The following is a 22402-nucleotide window of genomic DNA, read 5'->3' on the forward strand; positions in this document are numbered from 1 at the left end:
GAGGGAAATAAGTATTTGACCCCCTCTCAATCAGAAAGATTTCTGGCTCCCAGGTGACTTTTATACAGGTAACGAGCTGAGATTAGGAGCACACTCTTAAAGGGGGTGCTCCTAATCTCAGTTTGTTACCTGAATAAAAGACACCTGTCCACAGAAGCAATCAATCAATCAGTTTCCAAACTATCCACTATGGCCAAGACCAAAGAGCTCTCCAAAGATGTCAGGGAGAAGATTGTAGACCTACACAAGGCTGGAATGGGCTACAAGACCATCGCCAAGCAGTTTGGTGAGAAGGTGACAACATTTAGTGTGATTATTCGCAAATGGAAGAAACACAAAAGAACTGTCAATATCCCTCGGCCTGGGGCTCCATGCAAGATCTCACCTCGCGGAGTTGCAATGATCATGACAACTGTGATGAATCAGCCCAGAACTAAGCTGGGACCATAGTCACCAAGAAAACAATTGGTAACACACTACGCCGTGAAGGACTGAAATCCCGCAGCGCCCGCAAGGTCCCCCTGCTCAAGAATACATCCCCCTGCTCAAGAATACAAGGTCGGAAGTTTGCCAATGAACATCTGAATGATTCAGAGGACAACTGGGTGAAAGTGTTGTGGTCAGATGAGACCAAAATGGAGCTCTTTGGCATCAACTCAACTCGCCGTGTTTGGAGGAGGAGGAATGCTGCCTATGACCCCAAGAACACCATCTCCACCATCAAACATGGAGGTGGAAACATTATGCTTTGCGGGTGTTTTTCCTGCTAAGGGGACAGGACAACTTCACCGCATCAAAGGGACGATGGACGGGGCCATGTACCGTCAAATCTTGGGTGAGAACATCCTTCCCTCAGCTGGGCATTGGAAATGGGTCGTGGATGGGTATTCCAGCATGACAATGACCCAAAACACACGGCCAAGGCAACAAAGGAGTGGCTCAAGAAGAAGCACATTAAAGGTTCTTGAGTGGCCTAGCCAGTCTCCAGACCTTAATCCCATAGAAAATCTGTGGAGGGAGCTGAAGGTTCGAGTTGCCAAACGTCAGCCTCGAAACCTTAATGACTAGGAGAAGATCTGCAAAGAGGAGTGGGACAAAATCCCTCCTGAGATGTGTGCAAACCTGGTGGCCAACTACAAGAAACGTCTGACCTCTGTGATTGTCAACAAGGGTTTTGCCACCAAGTACTAAGTCATGTTTTGCAGAGGGGACAAATACTTATTTCCCTCATTAAAATGCAAATCATTTTATTACATTTTTGACATGCGTTTTTCTGGATTTTTTTGTTGTTATTCTGTCTCTCACTGTTCAAATAAACCTACCATTAAAATTATAGACTGATAATTTCTTTGTCAGTGGGCAAACGTACAAAATCAGCAGGGGATCAAATACTTTTTTCCCTCACTGTAGGGAGTGTAAAAGTGAAAATGCATGAAAAACATAAGTGAAAACTAGACCAATAAATTAATGTTTCCCTATCCCTCTAGTGTGTGTTTGAATCCGGCCAACTTACGCAAAAGCTTACTAAGGCCTTTACCATGTATTTACTTGCCATAAAATACAATACAATAACTAGGCTACTCATTTAAGGGGATGTTCATTTAGGTAACAGCTGACAGAATCAATGTAAAAATAAACAAATGAATTAGTTGGAATATTGTGACCATATACTTACTGCCTGTTACTCTGGTATGTGTCTTTACTTGGGAATGGACTTCTGTGACATGAATTCTATCATTATAATACAGTAATCATGGAACCAAAATCCTTCCACTTCTTTAACGTTTTAGTCCTTTGGACATGCACGTTATACTGTCTTGTCTTCATGACTTTAAATTGAAGAGAAAGCAAGGGCATTTGTAATGCCATATGTTTTAAATACTGTAGTAAAACATTGATAATGTTCTGGATTCTAAATGCATGCATGAGACAAAATAATTGCACTGCTGAGTATTCAAGCAGGCTTTAGTGCAAAAAACTTGTCCCCGTGAAAAGATGTGGTGGACAAATCTTTGTAGAAAAAAGGTCAGTCATTTGAAAGTTCTTCAAAAGTAGCCTAAATGTTTGTTTTCATTTTATTGCTCCCATAGCTTCAGAAAAAACATGTGCTACCTACCACTAACATTTCAATTGCACCCCATCCTTTAATAATACAGTATATTTCTTAACAAATAAAAATAAGAAAGATATTTTTTACATGTCTTTCCTATAAGATGTTATATTAATGTGCAGATATAATACGTTATATTAATGTCTATGATAACAGAATACACTGGAAAACAATGTGATTTTGTTGATGAGAATGTGCAGTATGTAGGCTACATAAACGTACTGATTTGATATTTGGATTTAGTTATAGGCACAATACCCCATCTATATCTCATGGGCCTATTGATAAGCTAACATTTGTCTCTCCTTGTGTTGCATAACATTATGCCTTGCATACAGTGCCTTGCAAAAGTATTCATCCCCATTGATGTTTTTCCTATTTTGTTTCATTACAACCTGCAATTTAGAAGGATTTTTATTTGGATTTCATGTAATGGACATACACAAAATAGGCCAAATTGGTGAAGTGAAATGAAAAAAATTACTTCTTTCAACAACCAAAAAAGTGGTGTGTGCATATGTATTCACCCACTTTGCTGTGAAGCCCCTAAATGAGATCTGGTGCAACCAATTACCTTCAGAAGTCAAATAATTAGTTAAATAAAGTCCACCTGTGTGCAATCTAAGTGTCTCATGATCTGTCACATGATCTCAGAATATATACACCTGTTCTGAAAGGCCCCAGAGTCTGCAACACCAGTAAGCAAGCGGCACCACTAAGCAAGCGGCACCATGAAGACGAAGGAGCTCTCCAAACAGGTCAGGGACAAAGATGTGGAGTATTACAGATCAGGGTTTGGTTATCAAAATATCAGAAACTTTGAACATCCCACGGAGCACCATTAAATCCAATAAAAAAAATTGAAAGAATATGGCACCACAACAAACCTGGCAAGGGAGGGCCGCCTACCAAAACTCACAGACCAGGCAAAGGGGGCATTAATCAGAGAGTCAACAAAGAGACCAAAAATAACCATGAAGGAGAGAGTGGCCAGAAAAAAGACATTGCTTAAAGAAAAAAATAAGCAATTACGTTTGGTGTTCGCCAAAAGGCATGTGGGAGACTCCCCAAATATATGGAAGAAGGTACTCTGGTCAGAGGAGACTAAAATTGAGCTTTTTGGCCATCAAGGAAAACGCTATGTCTGGCGCAAACCCAACACCTCTCATCACCCCGAGAACACCATCCCCACAGTGAAGCATGGTGGTGGCAGCATCATGCTGTGGGGATGTTTTTCATTGGCAGGGACTGTGAAACTGGTCAGAATTGAAGAAATGATGGATGGTGCTAAATACAGGGAAATTCTTGAGGGAAACCTGCTTTAGTCTTCCAGAGATTTGAGACTGGGACGGAGGTTCACCTTCCAGCAGGACAATGACCATAAGCATACTGTTAAAGCAACACTCGAGTGGTTTAAAGGGAAACATTTAAATGTCTTGGAATGGCCTGGTCAAAGCCCAGACCTCAATTCAATTGAGAATCTGTGGTATGACTTCTAACTTGAAGGAGCTGGAGCAGTTTTGCCTTGAAGAATGGGCAAAAATCCCAGTGGCAATATGTGCCAAGCTTATAGAGACATACCCCAAGAGACTTGCAGCTGTAATTGCTGCAAAAGGTGGCTCTGCAAGGTATTGACTTTGGGTGAGTGAATAGTTATGCACTCTCAAGTTTTGTTTTTTTGTCTTATTTCTCATTTGTTTCACAATACAAAATATTTTGCATCTTCAAAAGTGGTAGGCATGTTGTGTAAGTCAAATGATACAAATCCCCCCCAAAATCAATTTTAACTCCAGGTTGTAAGGCAACAAAATAGTAAAAATTCCAATGGGGGTGAATACTTTCGCAAGCCACTGTAAGTATTCACCCCCTTGTACTTTTCCACATTTTGTTGTGTTACAATCTGGAATAACATTGGTATTTTTACCATATGATGTACACAACATAATACTTTGAAGGTGAAAAATATTTGTTGTTGTGGCACAAAAGTGAATAATAAAAAATAAAAAAACATTTGTTGGTTGCATAAGTATTCACCCCCTGAGTCAATACTTATGAAAAGCACCATTGGCAGCAATTACAGCTGCAGTCTTTTTGGCTAAGTCTTTACCAGCTTTGCACATCTGGATCTTGCGAATTTTGCCCATTCGTCTTGGCAAAATTGCTCATGCTTTGTCAAGTTTGATTGGGACTGTTGTTGAACAGCAATTTTCAAATCTTGCCATAGATTCTTAATCAGATTGAGGTCTGGGCTTTGACTGGGCCATTCTAAGACATTCAGGTTGTTTTTTTAAACCACTTCAGTGTAGCTTTGGCTGTGTGTTTAGGGTCATTGTCCTGCTGGAAGGTGAACCTCTGCCCCAGTCCCAGGTCTCTAGCAGACTGAAACAGGTTTTCCTCTAGAATTTCCATTAATTTGGCTCCATCCAACTTGCCCTCATTCCTGACCAGTTTCCCAGTCCCTGCCGATGAAAAGCATTCCCATAACATGATGCTACCACCACTATGCTTCATCATGGGGGTAATGAGAAGTGTTGGCTTTGTGCCACACATAGCATTTTTCTCTAAGGCTAAAAAGTTTAAGAACCCTTTTTAACATGTTTGCTGTGTCTACCAAATGGGATTTGATATGTTTTTTTCTTCTTCCAGCAATGGCTTTCTTCTCGCCACTCTTCCATAAAGCCCAGCTTTGTGAAGCATCCGGGTGATAGTTGTCACATGGATGGTTTCTCCCATCTCAGCTGTGGCTCTCTCCAGCTCCTTCAGAGTTACGAGTGGCCTCTTGGTTGCTTCTCTGACTAATGCCCTCCTTACCCGGTCACTGAGTTTTGGTGGACGGCCTCCAGGGGTTGTTCAAAGTTTGGGATATTGTTTTATAACACCAGACCTTATTTACCACACCTCACTGTCTCTTCACTGACACTTATGAAGCTTTTGCTTTTTAAACTTTGACATTTTTGACAAATATTGTAATTGTTGTGCAATCTAGTTTGTCACAGCAAAGGGGGTGAATACTTATGCAATCTAGACTTTTCCGTTTTTTCTTTGTAAATGTTTTTATCCCACTCCTAAATAAATCCATTTTAATTCCAGGTTGTAACAGAATAAAATGTGAATACTTATGCAAGGCACTGTAATACTAACTATGCATAATAATTTAGTAAATCTGTAATCTCAAACAAAAAAGTCAGAAGTATATAGACAATGCCATTATCAAGCAGTGCAAAATTGTTTAACATACGAAGGTGAAAACCAATGTACTGCCTTGTGAACATTCCAACATCACACTTGCTTGTCAGAAGTATGACTCAAAGCTACCATGCAACAATAACATTCCCAGTCATGCACATTAGCCTATCTACCAAACAAGCACGTATGGTGTCTGTGTTGCTGGCAGTGTAACATCAAGGGTGTCCATGTACATCATTAATGATGCACATAATTTCAGGAGGAAAACTACAAGATACTTCACATATTGAAATGCAATAAATAGTCAAGGAAACCCTGAGTCACACTTCAGAGAGAGAAGACAGGCAAACAGAAAGGAGAGATCTACACTACCGGTCAAATGTTTTAGAACACAAACTCATTCAAGGGTTTTTCTTTATTTTTTACTATTTTCTACATTGTAGAATAATAGTGAACACATTAAACTATGAGATAACACATATAGAATCATGTAGTAACCAAAAAAGTGTTAAACAAATCAAAATATATTTGAGATTCTTCAAACCGCCACCCTTTGCCTTGATGACAGCTTTGCACACTCTTGGCATTCTCTCAACCAGCTTCACCTGGAATGCTTTCCCAACAGTCTTGAAGGAGTTCCCACTTATGCTGAGCACTTGTTGGCTGCTTTTCCTTCACTCTGCAGTCCAACTCATCCCAAACCATCTCAATTTGGTTGAGGTCAGGGGATTGTGGAGGCCGGGTCATCGGATGCAGCACTCCATCACTTTCCTTCTTGGTAAAATAGCCCTTACACAGCCTGGAGGTGTGTTGGGTCATTGTCCTGTTGAAAAACAAATGATAGTCCCATTAAGGCCAAACCAGATGGGATGGCATATCACTGCAGAATTCTGTGGTAGCCATGCTGGTTACGTGTGCCTTGAATTCTAAATAAATCACAGTGTCACCAGCAAAGCACCCCCACACCATAACACTTCCTCCTCCATGCTTTAAGGTGGGAAATACATATGGAGAGATCATCCGTTCTCCCACACCGCGTCTCACAAAGACACTGCGGTTGGAACCAAACATCTCAAATTTGGACTCCTGACCAAAGGACACATTTCCACCGGTCTAATGTCCATTGCTCGTGTTTCTTGACACAAGCAAGTCTCTTCATCTTATTGGTGTCCTTTAGTGTTGGTTTCTTTGCAGCAATTCGACCATGAAGGCCTGATTCACACAGTCTTCTCTGAACAGTTGATGTTGACATGTGTCTGTTTCTTGAACTCTGTGAAGCATTTATTTGGGCTGCAGTTTCTGAGGCTGGTAACTCTAACGAACTTATCCTCTGCAGCAGAGGTGACTCTGGGTCTTCCATCCTGTGACGGTCCTCATGAGAGACAGTTTCATCATAGCGCTTGATGGTTTTTGCGACTGTACATAAAGAATCTTTCAAAGTTCTTGAAATGTTCCGTACTGACTGACTTTCACGTCTTAAAGTAACGACGGACAGTCATTTCTCTTTGCTTATTTGAGCTGTTCTTAACATAATATGGACTTGGTCTTTTACCAAATAGGGCTATCTTCTGTATACCACCCCTACCTTGTCACAACACAACTGATTGGTTCAAACACATTAAGAAGGAAAGAAATTCCACAAATAACTTTTAAGGGACACCTGTTAATTGAAATGCATTCCAGGTGACTAACTCATGAATCTGGTTGAGAGAATGCCAAGAGCGGGCAAATATGTAATCAATGCAAAGGGTGGCTATTTGAAGAATCTTAATTATAAAATATATTTTGATTTGTTTAACACTTTTTTTGGTTACTACATTATTCCATATGTGTTATTTCGTAGTTTTGATGTCTACATTACTATTCTACAATGTAGAAAATAGTAAAAATAAAGAAAAACCCTTGAATGGGTAGGTGTTCTAAAACTTTTGACCGGTAGTGTAGCTCTATGGCCTTGGAGGGCCTGGGTCTGAGACTGGCCTAGATTTGGAATGCTGATGCCCTGTGTTGGGTTTGTTGTATGTGTGTCTTTGTACAAGTAGTACTGTAAGGCTGTCCTCTCTGGGTGAATCATCCATATAAGCCAAGCCTGACACCGAGTCTTTGAATTCCTGATGGCTCCTCTCCAAGTTAAGTTCAGGACTCTGATAATGTAAAATAAATAAGAGCAAACACACACATTTCAACATAAGTGTGCTTCCACCATTAGAAAGTATCTCAGAACTCTTGGAGTCGGACATCACTTTTCAAATATGATATCAACCCCATTTTTAAAAAGTCTTGGTCCTTGATTGCCATTGTCTGTTTGTTCTGTGGAAATCAACAGTTCAGTACGTACTTGTGGTGATGAATGGCTGAAGCAATGGCTGCTGGTCAAAGCAGCGATTGGCTGAACCCTAACAGCAGGCCTTTGATAGTCTGGACTGGCAGTCACAGTGCTATAGGCAGGAGGTCCCAGGGTAGACTGCCTTTGCAGGAGCTGCAGGATGGTCTGAATATCTGATGTCATCTGGGACTCCAACCTGCAAACACAGATGGAAGGCAGAAAATGAACTTCTACTCTTGGTTATAGGGATAAGGGACTGGAGGCTAAGGAAAGATAAGTTTAACACAAATCAACAACTATACTGTCTCTAGGCTATCGCTGTTTTGTTTTTATTGTACAGTCGTTGAATATGTCAAATTCTAGCACTAGGGGGAGCTTGTGATCTATGTTTACATTACAGTATCATCATGGTTGTCAAGGAAATCAAAAGGCTTGGGAACATGTTTTATCAGCTCTCTCTCTCTAGTAGGAGTCATAATGAATATTCAGTAAGGGTGGGGTAACAGTGTCTGTGGAGGGGATTTCTAGCTACCTCACAGTCACACATTGCCTGTAATAATAATGGATGGATATCCTCCTGCTGCTAAACATAGAGCATTATCTGTGGTGATGCTGATTAATCAATTTAATTGCCCTTCCTCAGCTGCCATCCGCCAATCAGAAATGGTGCCATTATGCACATGCTTAGTATAATGCCTCTAATGCCTTCATCATTTGTTCAGCAGTTCGTGACTCTTAACACATACAGGAAATACAAAAGAAACAGGATGGATTTTCTGCCGTTCAAATAAAAGACAACCAACCTTATTGAGTTTAGTGGAACTTGAGGAGACAATGGCATGTTGGCAGTTATTTTAGCACTGCTCTCCACTTCTCTGACCGATGGTCATTAGGCTAGCACGGAAGTAATGTCTAAATGGCAGAGACATTCTGCTAAAACCACAAAAACGGTAGCTGCTAATAGTTGGGTAAAACCCAGGGTCAGAGAGAGTGCACTGGAAAATATATCCTTTGGAAATAGGACCGCACGGATTCAAGAGGAGCCCTTCAGTATGACACACACACAAACGCATACAAAGCTTGCACTCTATTTGGAAAATCAGACCATAACTCTATCCTCCTGATTCCTGCAAAACACAAACAGGAAGTACCAATGACACCTTCAATAAAGAAGTGGTCCGATGAAGCGGATGCTAAGCAACAGGAGTGTTTCGCGAGCACAGAAAATGTTCCGGGATTCACCCGATGGTATTGATAAGTTTACCACATCAATCCTCACCTTCATTAATAAGTGCATTGACGACGTTGTCCCCACAGTGACCTTGCATAGTGTACATATCCCAATCAGAAGCCATGGATTACAGGAGACATCCGCACTTAGCTAAAGGCTAGAGTTGCAGCTTTCAAGGAGTGGGACACTAATCTGGACGCTTATAAGAAGTCCTGCTACGCCCTCTGACGAATCCGCAAACAGGCAAAGCGTCAATACAGGACAAAGATTGAATCCTGTTACTCCGGCTCTGATGCTCGTTGGATGTGTCAGGGATTGCAAACTATCAAGGATTACAAAGGGAAACCCAGCCGCAAGCTGCCCAGTGCCACAAGCCTACCAGATTAACTAAATGCCTTCTATGCTCGCTTCGAGGCAAGCAACACTGAACCATGAATGAGAGCACTAGCTGTTCCGGAGGACTGTGGGATCACGCTTTTTTCTCCGTAGCCGATGTGAGTAAGAACTTTAAACAGGTTAACATTCACAAGGCTGCTGATCAGCTGCCAAGTGTCTTCACTGACATTTTCAACCTCTCCTTGACCCATTATGTAATACCTACATGTTTCAAGCACAACACCATAGACCCTGTGCTCAAGAATGCCAAGGTAACCTGTCTAAATTACTATCGCACCGTAGCACTCACATCTGTTGCCATGAAATACTTTTAAAGGCTGGTCGTGGATCACATCAACACCATCATCCCAAACACCCTGGATCGACTCCAATTTGCACACCGCCCCAACAGATCCACAGTTGACGCAATCTCTATTGCACTCCAAACTGCCCTTTCCCACCTGGACAAGCGGAACACCTATGTGACAATGCTGTTCATTGAATCAAGCTCAGTGTTCAACACCATAGATCCGTCCAAGCTCATCACTAAGCTAAAGACCCTAGGACTGAACACCTCCCTCTGCAACTGGATCCTGTACTTCCTAACGGGCTGCCCCCAGGTGGTGAGGGTAGGCAACAACACATTTGCTATGCTGACCCTCAACATTGGGCCCCTCAGGGGTGTGAGTTTAGTCCACTCCTGTACTCCCTGTTCACCAACAACTGCATGGCTGTGCACGACTCCAACACCATCATAGAGTTGCGAACGACACGACTGTGGTAGGCCTGATCACCAACAAATAAGAGACAGCCTTTAGGGAGGAGGTCAGAGACCTGGCAGTGTGATCCCAGGACAACAACCTCCACGTCAGCAAGACATAAGAGCTGATCGGGGACTACATAAAATGGAAGGCCGAGCATGCCCCCATTCACATAGATGGGACTGTAGTGGAGCGGGTCGTTCCTCGGTGCCCACAACACTAAGGAGCTATCATGTTCCACACACACCAAAACAGTCATGAAGAGGGCACGACAATTCGTTATCCCCCTCAGGAGACTGAAAAGATTTGGCATGTGTCCTCAGGTCCTCAAAAAGTTATACAGCTGCACCATCGAGAGCATTCTCACTGGTTGCATCACTGCCTGGTATGGCAACTGCTCGGCCTCCGACCGCAATGCGCTACAGAGTGTAGTGCGTACGGCCCAGTACATCACTGGGGTGTTAGAGGAAGGCCCTAAAAATTGTCCAAGACTCCAGCCACCCTAGTCATAGACTGTTCTCTCTGCTACCGCATGGCAAGCGGTACTGGAGCGCCAAGTCTAGGTCCAAAAGGCTTCTTAACAGCTTCTACCCTCAAGCCATAAGACTGCTGAACAGGTAATCAAATGGCTACCCGGACAATTTGCATTGCCCCCCCCCCCTCTTTTTTTTATGCTACTGCTACTCACTGTTTATTATCTATTATCTATGCATAGTAACTTTACTCCTACCTACAGGACATGTACATATTACCTCAATTACCTCAACTAACCTGTAGCCCCGCACATTGACTCGGTATATATCCTCGTTATTGTTATTTTATTGGTTCGCTTTTTTTATTTTGTCAATATTTTTCAAAACTTGTATTTTTCTTAAAACTCCATTTTTGGTTAAGGGCTTGTAAGTAAACATTTCACGGTAAGGTCTACACCTGTTGTATTTGGCGCATGTGACAAATTAAATTAAATTTGATTCGATTTGATGTGACAAATAAGATTTAATTTGAGGTCTCCTATTCTTTGTGATTATTCCTGCTAAAACTACCACCTGCTGTTTGTCTGTCTGCTCTCGGCAGCCTGCTGGTGCAGGTGTTGTTATCTCTCCTCTCAACCTGTTTGACTGCTTCAGGAAATAATGGGCATTCAAATGTAACACTGCACACGGAACAAGTTTTGTTGTGATGTTTTTTGAATTTGTATTCGTTGGAGAGTGTGTACTGTTATTTTTCGTATGGTTTAATAACAACTTTCAGACACATTCTGGGTGACTTGTCTATTTGGGATTCATAGATTTCAGTCATGAGGTGCCAAAGGGCCAGACGGATTCACAAAATGCAACAGTAACAACAATTGACTTTTTTTATGTTAATTCTGAATTTCCATTGTCTCCATGAAACAGAATAGAAAAACAAGAGCTTCATGAAATCACATCTGTTTCCTGGCCTTTGTACCTGGTTTACAGCTAGATTTCCATGAATGTTAGACATTACATTGTAAAGGTCAGAGATGGCCAAAGGAGTGCAGTACAGTAGGCCTACCTGTTTAAGTGCTCTTGGAGCTGATCTAAGCGTTGCTCCACCTCTCCGTATGTGATTTCACTGGTGTCGTCATCCTCGCCCCTCAGGTCCTGCAATTGTGCTGACTCATCCAGGTAGTCTTGGGGCTTCTCGCAGTCCCATTTGTCATTGCACACATCTGTCGATGGAGGGAAACACACATTCTTTACAAGTTCACATGTGGGTCAGAGCATAGGAGCCTGGTAATCACTAAACCAACCAACCACAACAATAGAACACTATTCATCTTTTGGTGAAAAGCTGCTGTGTGTTGTTCCTTGTGTTTGTAATTTATTTGTCTAGCTAGTGTTTCAGGAGACAAAATTGTTTTCTATGTCATAGTGGGACATAGGTCAAGTTCCTAAGGTTCAAGGACAAGATGGCATTTTTGGAGAGAGCCAAGAACTTGAGAGGAACCAACATCTTCCTCAATGAGGACTTCTCTGAAGATTTGTGCCAGAGGCGGAAATAAACTTATCCCAACTATGAAAGCTACCAGAGAGTGTTGGGACATTGCTTACATCCGCTACGACAAGCTCATTCACCATGTTCCCTCCCAAAATCCTGGGAGGAGTGAGAGAACCAAGCTTCCGGGTCAGTAGCTTCAGCTCAACAGCACACACTCACAAGTGCCTGGGAGGAGTGAGAGAACCAAGCTTCCGGGTCAGTAGCTTCAGCTCAACAGTACACACTCACAAGTGCCTGGGAGGAGTGAGAGAACCAAGCTTCCGGGTCAGTAGCTTCAGCTCAACAGCACACACTCACAAGTGCCTGGGAGGAGTGAGAGAACCAAGCTTCCGGGTCAGTAGCTTCAGCTCAACAGCACACACTCACAAGTGCCTGATTGACTGACTCTATTAGCCAAACAATGTTTTTATTTTTATTTAACTTTTTTAAATATATTATTTCTATTTCCGATAAGCTACCCAGGAAAGGGCTAAGAATAGCCCATATTAATATATGCAGCCTTAGAAATAAGGTTCATGAAATCAATAACTTGCTAACATCGGATGACATTCATATACTGGCCATCTCTGAAACTCACTTAGATCATTCCTTTGATGATACAGCAATACAAGGATATAACATCTACAGAAAAGACAGGAATGGCTATGGGAGAGGTGTTGCTGTATAGGTTCAGAGCCATGTTCCTGTAAAGCTTGGAGAGGATCTCATGTCAAATGTTGTTGAAGTGTTGTGGTTGCAAGTTCACCTGCCTCATTTAAATCCTCTTCTTTTGGGGTGCTGCTATAAGCCACCAAGTGCTAACAGTCAGAATTTGGATAATATGTGTGCAATGCTTGATAGTGTGTGTGATGTTAACAGAGAGCTCTATTTTCTGGGTGACCTGAACATTTTCTTCCTCTCTGTATTATGACCCAGGTTATCACTCAACCAATAGTGTTGGATCTGTGACTTCCACTTGTATGGATCATATAATCGCTGTAGAGCTTTGCTCCAAAGTAATATCAGTTCCCATTGGCTGTAATGACCATAACAGTGTGGCAATAACAACAAAAGCCAAAGTGCCAAAGGTTGGCCCTAAAGTATGTAATTTATAAGAGATCATACTAAATGTTGTTCTCTCAGGACTCTTTTGTTGAAGATGAAAAACATTTATGTTGGTCTGATGCCAATTGTTGACAAGCATGCACCTGTAAAGAAATTAACTGTGAGAACTGTTAGAGCCCCCTGGACTGATGATGAATTGAAAAATTGTATGGTTGAAAGATTTTATGCAAAAGGTGGCAAACAAGTCAGGCTGCTCAGCTGTTTGGTAGACATACTGTAATTTCCGGACTATTAAGCGCACCTGAATATAAGCCGCACCCAATGAATTCAAAAAAAATTATTATTTTGAACATAAATAAGCCGCACCAGTCTATAAGCCGCAGGTGCCTACCGGTACATTGAAACAAATGAACTTTACACAGGCTTTAACGAAACACGGCTTGTAACAAAAATAAATAGGCTTTAACGAAGCACGGCTTGTAACAAAAATAAATAAGCTTTAACGAAACACGTCTTGTAACAAAAAATAAATAAATTAGCAGTAAGCTTTAGTTGTCTTTTTGCACTGAGTCAATTCCTCACGCTGCTGTTTCCAACGTCTTATCATCGACTCATTAAGACCAAGCTCCCGTGCAGCAGCTCTATTTCCTTTTCCAACAGCCAGATCAATCGCCTTCAACTTGAAAGCTGCATCATATGCATTTCTCCGTGTCGTTGCCATGATGAGGGTGACAAAATGACTACCGTAATCAGAATGATCGGAAGTTTGAGAGCGCTCGATTTAATCTAAACAGTAAACTAAAAAGTTGTTTGACCTTAACCCGTTCGGCAATTTCATTGGTCTAATGAAAGCTTCATGCCGGCAAAAAACTGAGCACGTCACAGAATGTGTTTTTTTGGAGCAAAACATTTTGAAAGTGGGAAAAATCCATATATTAGCCGTGTCATTGTTTAAGCCGCGAGGTTCAAAGCGTGGGAAAAAAGTTGCGGCTTATAGTCCGGAATTTACGGTACTGTAAATTGAGAACTTTTGTGACTAAACTTAACAACAGGAAGAAGAAAAAATATTACCAAACTAAGATAAATGACATAAAACACAACGGGAAAAATATTTTGGAGTATCTTAAATTATATCAAAGGCAGAAAACCAAATCATCTCCATTGTCCATTGAAGTTGATGGGTCATTTATAATAAAAGCATTTGATATTGCCAATCATTTCAATGACTACTTCACTAGAGAAGTTGACAAATCCAGAAGTGAAATGACAACATTCAACAGTGAACCATCATATTTTTGTATAAAATATATAATAATGAAAGATAAGGATTGCTGTTTGAATTTAGTGAAGTTAGTGTGGGAGAGGTGGAAAAACGATTGTTATCTATAAATAATTATAAGCCACCAGGTATAGACAACCTTGGTGTGAAACTATTGAGAATGGTAGCAGACTGTATTGCCTATTTGCTATATCTTTAACCTAAGCCTAAAGGAGTATGTGTGTCCACAGGCGTGGAAGGAAGCTAAAGTAATTCAACTGCCTAAAAATAGTAAAGTACTCTTGTCTGGCTCTAACAGCCACCCAATTAGTTTGCTACCTGTTTTTAGTAAACTGACGGAGAGAATTGTGTTTAACCAAATATAATGCTATTTTTCAGAGAACAAGTTAACTACTGACTTTCAGCATGCATATACTGTAGAGAAGGGCACTCAATGTGTACCACACTAACTCAGATGACAGATGACTGGTTAAAAGAGGTTAAAAGAAATGGATAATAATATTGTTAGATTTCATTGCAACCTTTGATGTTATTGATCATAAATTGTTATTGAAGAAATTCACTTGCTATGGCTTTACATCAACTGCCATCACATGGTTGGAGAGTTATTTATCCAATAGAACCCAGAGTGTTCTTCAATGGAGGCTTCAGATATGTACAGTACGGTGTTCCTCAGGGTGTTGCCTTGGGCCGTTACAGTTCTCTATTTTTACAAATGATTTGCCACTGGTTTTACACAAAGCTAAAATGACTATGAATGCGGATGATTCCACACTCTACATGTCAGCACCCAAAGCCAGTGAGCTCACTGAAATTCTAAATGAGGAGTTACACTCAGTATCATCATGGGTGATTAATAATAAATTGGTCTTAAATACATCTAAAACTCAAAGCATTGTAGTTGGTTCAAAACATTCTCTAAGACCTAAACCTCAGCTGGAGTTGTGTATAAAGGGTGTGACCATTAAAGTTGAAGTTAAAGTCCTAGGTATAACGTTGGATGGTCAATTATCATGGTCAAATCATATTGACAAAGGTGTTGTGACGTTGGGGAGGGGTATGTCTGTTATAAAATAAAATAAATCATATTTTTTTACACAAATCAACTGTACTAGTTGTTGGTTTGGTCCCATCTTGATTACAGTCTGGTAATATGGTCAAGTGCAGCAAAGAAAGACCAAGCAAAGCTGCAGCTGGCTCAAAGCAAAGCAGCATGCCTTGCCCTTAACTGCACATACAGAACTAACATCAACAACATGCATGCCAGTGTTTCCTGGTTGAGGGCTGACGAGAGATTAACTGCTTCTCCAAGTTTTTATGAGAAACATTACTGTGATGAAAATTCCAGATTGTCAGCATTATCAAATAACATTCAGCTCAGACAACCATACACACCCCACAAGACATGCCGCCAGGCAGGGCTTGACATTAACTTATTTAGCCACTTAGGATAGATCTTTTACTTGCCCAAAAGCTGAAGTCACTTGTCCGTAACACCATCAGTAAAAGGGTGACTGAATATGAATTAAGTAAATAGGAGGGATCTGAAATAATTTTCTGCTCTTGTCACGTGTCAAACTCATTCCATGGAGGGCCGATTGTCTGCGAGTTTTCGCTCCTCCCTTGTACTTGATTGATGAATTAAGGTCAATGATTAGTAAGGAACTCATCTCACCTGGTTGTCTAGGTCTTGAACGTAAAAACCAGTAGACACTAGGGCCTCTATGGAATGAGTTTGACACCCCTGCCATAGACGATGTTATCACCCCCTAGCGACCATCCAAAATAATGTACAAAAAAAACAAGTTAATAAGTAAATACAAGAAGACTGGCTGGCATTCTACGTGAGGGAGAAGAGGAATCATGACATTGACAAAATATACTTAGTGGAGCCAAATCTTTAGCAAGGCCTATCTGGCTATCTGTGTATGCCGAAGCGAGCAGATGTAGCGAGTGACACAGTCAACGAGTCTCGCTGGCTGTGTGTCTTGTGATGGGTTGTAAATCATCATGGGTTGCAGAGCAACTCTGCTGTCCTCAGAACTGGATAATTATAAATTGATTCGCATTTTTCCCTCATCCTCCTCTCATATTAGGCCTAGGTTACTATATGCGTTGTATGTACTGTAGGTTCCACATTGCTGGAATAATATGGAAATAGGCCTCGGCCAACTACACATTTCTTTTCTATGTTTTCTTCAGCTGTAGCCTATTTTTCTTAAATGTATTGGTATTGTTTGCTCAATAATGATTCAAATGTAAAATATGCAAATTTGGGAAATTAAACACTTTATTAGAATAGTTTGGAAAATAGTCTTCATACCTTTAAATTTGTCTTCGTGCTTTTATGATATTTCAGTTAGTAGGATTAGACTTTTGGTCGTTTGGTTCACAATGGCAAGGAAGGTTTTCTTTGTTGGCCTCGCATGCATTCATCATTTCTGTATTATAATGCTGTAAGGTTTGTTCAAATTTCTCATTTGATCTTTATATCTTGCTATTGTTTCTTCAATCTCTCTCATTATTACCTTAGGACTCCCATGTTTTTGGGTTATTCCAAAACAACTTAAAACTTTCTGAGATAGTCTAGAACTGCGGCAGGAGAAATCTAGCATGCATTAAGAGTGGCTTAATAGGTCAAGTCATACTCATATCAAATGGAGAGTAAATAGAAAAAAATTGGGCTTTTACAACAATAAGACACCAGAGGGTCCACTATAAAAATAGACTTTGGCTATTGGCCCAGATCCTCCGATATTTGAGAGAGAGAAAAAAACAATTCTAACTGGATAATTTGCGCTACTTTGGTGAGAATCTTAGCTCTGTCTACATTGTTATCTTGCTTTGTGTAAATATAACATATTTATTTAAATAGGCTATAGCAAATAGGAATATAGGCAATTTACTCAACCATGCACTGCCGTGTTGTGTGCTGCATCAACGCCGCTACCTGATCCAATTCTGATCTGAGTAATTGTTTGATATTGTCATTTGCTTACTTGTCCATTCGGACAACTGAAATCTATATTGTGCTTTTTTTATTTTCCCCGGACAAGCGGACAAGCCTTAATGCCGAGCCCTACCACCAGGGGTCTCTTCACAGTCCCCAAGTCCCTAACAAATTCACGGCAACACATAGTATCATACAAAGCCATTATCGCATGGAACTCCCTACCATCTCCAATTACTCAAGCAATCAGTAAAATTACCTTTAAAAAAGGGATTAAAAACATCTCATGGAACGGCGGGGACTGTGAGGGGACACACACTTTAACACACACACACACAGACACTTTAACACACTACTATTTTATTGTTGTGGTGTTTGTATTATTTTTGTTGTTGCATTGTTTGTATATAGTTGTAATTAAACATTTGCGTGACTGCCCTTGTCTATCAGTATATCAGTGTTTTGTTACTTGTCCTGTATTGTTTTTTTTTGTGGACCCCAGGAAGAGTAGCTGCTGCTTCTGCAAAAGCTAATGGGGATACAAATAAATAAACAAATAATGAAGTAGTGGGTCGTAGTCAGGCTAACTCTGGTGTTATCTCTGCTAGACATACTGCTAATGCGTGCTGTGTACACTGATTAATGCTGGTGTGGGTAAGAGCAGCTCTTTTGTGATTTGAAACAAACGACAGGCTGATAATGAACTTTAATCACGTTTGTCTGATGTAGCAGGAGCCTTTGGAACGCCCAGACTGAAATACACACTCCTCTTTCTGTTGTCTCTTTCTTTCTCTCGAACCATTAGGCTATACAGTGAGGGAAAAATGTTTTTGATCCCCTGCTGATTTTGTATGTTTGCCCACTGACAAAGAAATGATCAGTCTATAATGTTAATGGTAGGTTTATTTGAACAGTGAGAGACAGAATAACAACAAAAAAATCCAGAAAAACGCATGTCAAAAATGTTAGAAATTGATTTGCATTTTAATGAGGGAAGTAAGTATTTGACCCCTCTGCAAAACATTACTTAGTACTTGGTGGCAAAACCCTTGTTGGCAATCACAGAGGTCAGACGTTTCTTGTAGTTGGCCACCAGGTTTGCACACATCTCAGGAGGGATTTTGTCCCACTCCTCTTTGCAGATCTTCTCCAAGTCATTAAGGTTTCGAGGCTGACGTTTGGCAACTCGAACCTTCAGCTCCCTCCACAGATTTTCTATGGGATTAAGGTCTGGAGACTTGCTAGGTCACTCCAGGACCTTAATGTGCTTCTTCTTGAGCCACTCCTTTGTTGCCTTGGCCGTGTGTTTTGGGTCATTGTCATGCTGGAATACCCATCCACGACTCATTTTCAATGCCCTGGCTGAGGGAAGGATGTTCTCACCCAAGATTTGACGGTACATGGCCCCGTCCATCGTCCCTTTGATGCGGTGAAGTTGTCCTGTCCCCTTAGCAGAAAAACACCCCCAAAGCATAATGTTTCCACCTCCATGTTTGACGGTGGGGATGGTGTTCTTGGGGTCATAGGCAGCATTCCTCCTCCTCCAAACACGGCGAGTTGAGTTGATGCCAAAGAGCTCCATTTTGGTCTCATCTGACCACAACACTTTTACCGAGTTGTCCTCTGAATCATTCAGATGTTCATTGGCAAACTTCAGACGGGCATGTATATGTGTTTTCTTGAGCAGGGGGACATTGCGGGCGCTGCAGGATTTCAGTCCTTCACGGCGTAGTGTGTTACCAATTGTTTTCTTGGTGATTATGGTTCCAGCTGCCTTGAGATCATTGACAAGATCCTCCCGTCTAGTTCTGGGCTGATTCCTCACCGTTGTCATGATCATTGCAACTCCACGAGGTGAGATCTTGCATGGAGCCCCAGGCCGAGGGAGATTGACAGTTCTTTTGTGTTTCTTCCATTTGCGAATAATCGCACCAACTGTTGTCACCTTCTCACCAAGCTGCTTGGCGATGGTCTTATAGCCCATTCCAGCCTTGTGTAGGTCTACAATCTTGTCCCTGACATCCTTGGAGAGCTCTTTGGTCTTGGCCATAGTGGATAGTTTGGAATCTGATTGATTGCTTGTTTCTGTGGACAGGTATCTTTTATACAGGTAACAAACTGAGATTAGGAGCACTCCCTTTAAGAGTGTGCTCCTAATCTCAGCTCGTTACCTGTATAAAAGACACCTGGGAGCCAGAAATCTTTCTGATTGAGAGGGGGTCAAATACTTATTTCCCTCATTAAAAATGCAAATCAATTTCTAACATTTTTGACATGCTTTTTTCTGGATTTTTTTGTTGTTATTCTGTCTCTCACTGTTCAAATAAACCTACCATTAAAATTATAGACTGATCATTTCTTTGTCAGTGGGCAAACGTACAAAACCAGCAGGGGATCAAATACTTTTTTCCCTCACTGTACATTAAATGTTAAATGGGTGTCTCTGATAAAAGAAATGGAAGAAAATTATAATCTATTTAGATGTGACAGATTACAAAAAGGGGAGGAGTGGCCATATATGTAGAATTTAATTTCATGGCATCCCAATCTCTAAATATTTCTGTTCCCCAGAAATTTGAGCTCCTGGTTGTAGATGTGTCCATAAACCAGAATACACATTTATTTGTTGCTGGGATTCACTGCCCCCATGCTGCCATGGCGGATGCTATTGGTGCTATACTTGAGTGTTTGTTTGACTGCTCTTCCCTCTGCCAGCATCTAGCCGACTCGACGTTAAACCCGTCAACTTCCAGTGAATCTTTGTTTTTATTTCAACCATTTACTATCTGTGATGTGCTAGATGCCTTGTTTAAGATTGACGTAAAAACAAATCCACTGGGGCCGATATACTTGATCCATTTTTGCTGCAGATCTCTGCCCCCCTGATTGCTGAATCGTTAACCCATATGTTTTACCTGATGATTATATCTGGTACTATCCCCAAGGTTTGGAAGGTGGCCCATGTACTCCCCAATCACAAAGGTGGTGAACCTTGTGACCTAAATAATTGTCTCACTACGGTATTTCTAAACTTTCCTGCCTAGCTAAAATATTAGAATCCTTGATTAATTCTCAGCTAAGATCTTATTCTAAATGTACATCATTCGGGTTTTAGACCAGGTCATAGAACTATCTCTGCCGCATCTCTAGTTATAAATGATGTGGTTAACTCTGTGGATAAAAGGTAACATTGTGCTGCCCTCTTCATTGACCTGTCAAAGGTTTTTGATACTGTTGATCACACACTGCTAATTCAGAGGCTTTCATCAATTGGCCTAGACCAGGCTGCATGTAACTGGTTTAAAAAGTACTTGACAGATAGAACTCAATGTGTATCTACTGTTGGATTCAACATTTTGAACATTGAGATATTAAATAAATGATAGAGAAGCAGAATGGTTCTCTGTAGAAAGACAGATGGCTTTGGAATGTGTTGGGTGGACGGGAGGAGAGCACCGTGTTGATATAGGGGAGACAGATGGACATCTGTGGATTTTCTAAGATAGTACTACACACTTCCCCGGATAATAATTAATTGGTCCCGGCAACTAATACCTTGTAGTAGAGTACCGATGGGATTTACAAAAAGTCCCACTTGGTATCATTTTGCATTGAAACAATCATTAAAAGGGTGTCAATTGTAGGCTCTGTGTTGGTACAATACGTGGATGATTTATTATTAGCGCCAAAAGACGAAGAAACTCATATGCGAGACCTCACCACATTGGTAGACAATTTGGCGGAACAGGGTCATAAAGCATCGTATGACAAAGCACAACTAGCAAAGCAAGAGGTAACATATGTGGGGGTTTCGATTTCTAAGGGCAAGATACACATTACCCAGGATCGCGTAGAAACAATGAGTTCTTTGGCATGGCCAAATACTTCTCGCACGCTCAGGAAAACTATAGGAGTTTTCAATTTTGTTAGACAGTTTATTTTGTAATTCTCTGAAATTGCTGAGACACTTACAGTGTGGACGAAAGGGGGGAAGGGTCCCCGTTAGAGGATAGAGTGGAATCAAGAGTGTGAGGAAGAGTTTGTCGAGTTAAAGAAGCAATTGTGTAAAGTGGCAGCATTGGGATTGCCAAACCTAAAATGATCTTTTAAAAAATGTTATTCATGAACAGGAAAAACATTGTAGTGCGATGGTTATGCAAAAATTAAGAGGGCCAAGAGGAATGCCATCGTACCTTAGGGCGGTACAGGCAACAGAAGTGGTGTTGCATAACACGGCTTCCATTACCATGGGTCAAAATGTAGATTTGTATGTTACACATGCAGTAGCAACCATAGTGGACAGCACGGAAGCACAACATGTTACTAGCGCAAGATAGACAAACTGGGAGTTAACGTTAAATGGGGAAAATTTTCAATTTCATATGATTGGTGCTTTAAATCCTGCGTCGTTAATGCTGTTGCCTGGGGAGGGTGAATCGCATACATGTGACCCAGATCAGATTACTCCAAAACCTAGGCCTGATTTGCAAGAGACGGCATTGGAATCGGGGAAGATATTGTATACAGATGACACTAGTTACATGAGCACAGAAGGGAAGACAGTAACGGGGTACGCTGTGTGTGGTATGCATTTGGAGTAGTTCATGATTTCGGTACATTGTGGTCACAACGGGGCATGTTAACAGCAACAGGAACACCAATAAAAAAATGGTCTGGAGGTAGAGGCATTGTTAGAAGCATGTCAGTTAACTAGTAAATTAGAAGCGGTGAAATGTGAACCTCATACTAGTCGTACAGATAAAATCGCCATTGGTAATCGTAAAGCAGACAAAATGGCTAAGGCAGCGGCCTTGGTGAGAGAAAGAGTTAGAGAACCACATGTAAATATTGCGGATTCCTTACGATGAGAAAATGACTAAATTTGCCACAGGAAACTTGACACGTATTTTGGGTTGAAGATTCTAGGTGAAATACCAGGGGAATGGATTCTAAAGGTAACACATTTAAATTATATGGTCAAACACTCCTTGCAAACTCAGAAGGCCTTGGGGTTTATTTTTTAAATCATGATACATTTTATGTGGTTTTATTTTGACATAAATTTACGTTTGATGTCGTCTTATTCTGGAATAGGATTCTACAATGGACGAAAGGGTG

At 41.0% G+C, this 22402-nt stretch overlaps 1 protein-coding gene across 1 annotated transcript in view; it reads right to left on the bottom strand.

Annotated features, from left to right (window-relative positions):
• Positions 1-7223: 7223 nt before the first annotated feature.
• LOC115160719 (potassium voltage-gated channel subfamily H member 7) overlaps positions 7224-22402 on the bottom strand; it is a 113536-nt gene continuing 98357 nt past the window's right edge. The window contains exons 13-15 of the mRNA XM_029711040.1: positions 11526-11682; positions 7635-7818; positions 7224-7440 (exon numbers count right to left, since the gene is read on the bottom strand). Of these exons, the coding sequence (XP_029566900.1) occupies positions 7243-7440; positions 7635-7818; positions 11526-11682 (539 nt within the window). The 3' untranslated portion in view covers positions 7224-7242. The remainder of the gene's footprint in view (positions 7441-7634; positions 7819-11525; positions 11683-22402) is intronic.

This window comes from Salmo trutta, chromosome 24, assembly GCF_901001165.1.
Source record: "Salmo trutta chromosome 24, fSalTru1.1, whole genome shotgun sequence".
In the NCBI taxonomy this organism is placed as follows: domain Eukaryota; kingdom Metazoa; phylum Chordata; class Actinopteri; order Salmoniformes; family Salmonidae; genus Salmo; species Salmo trutta.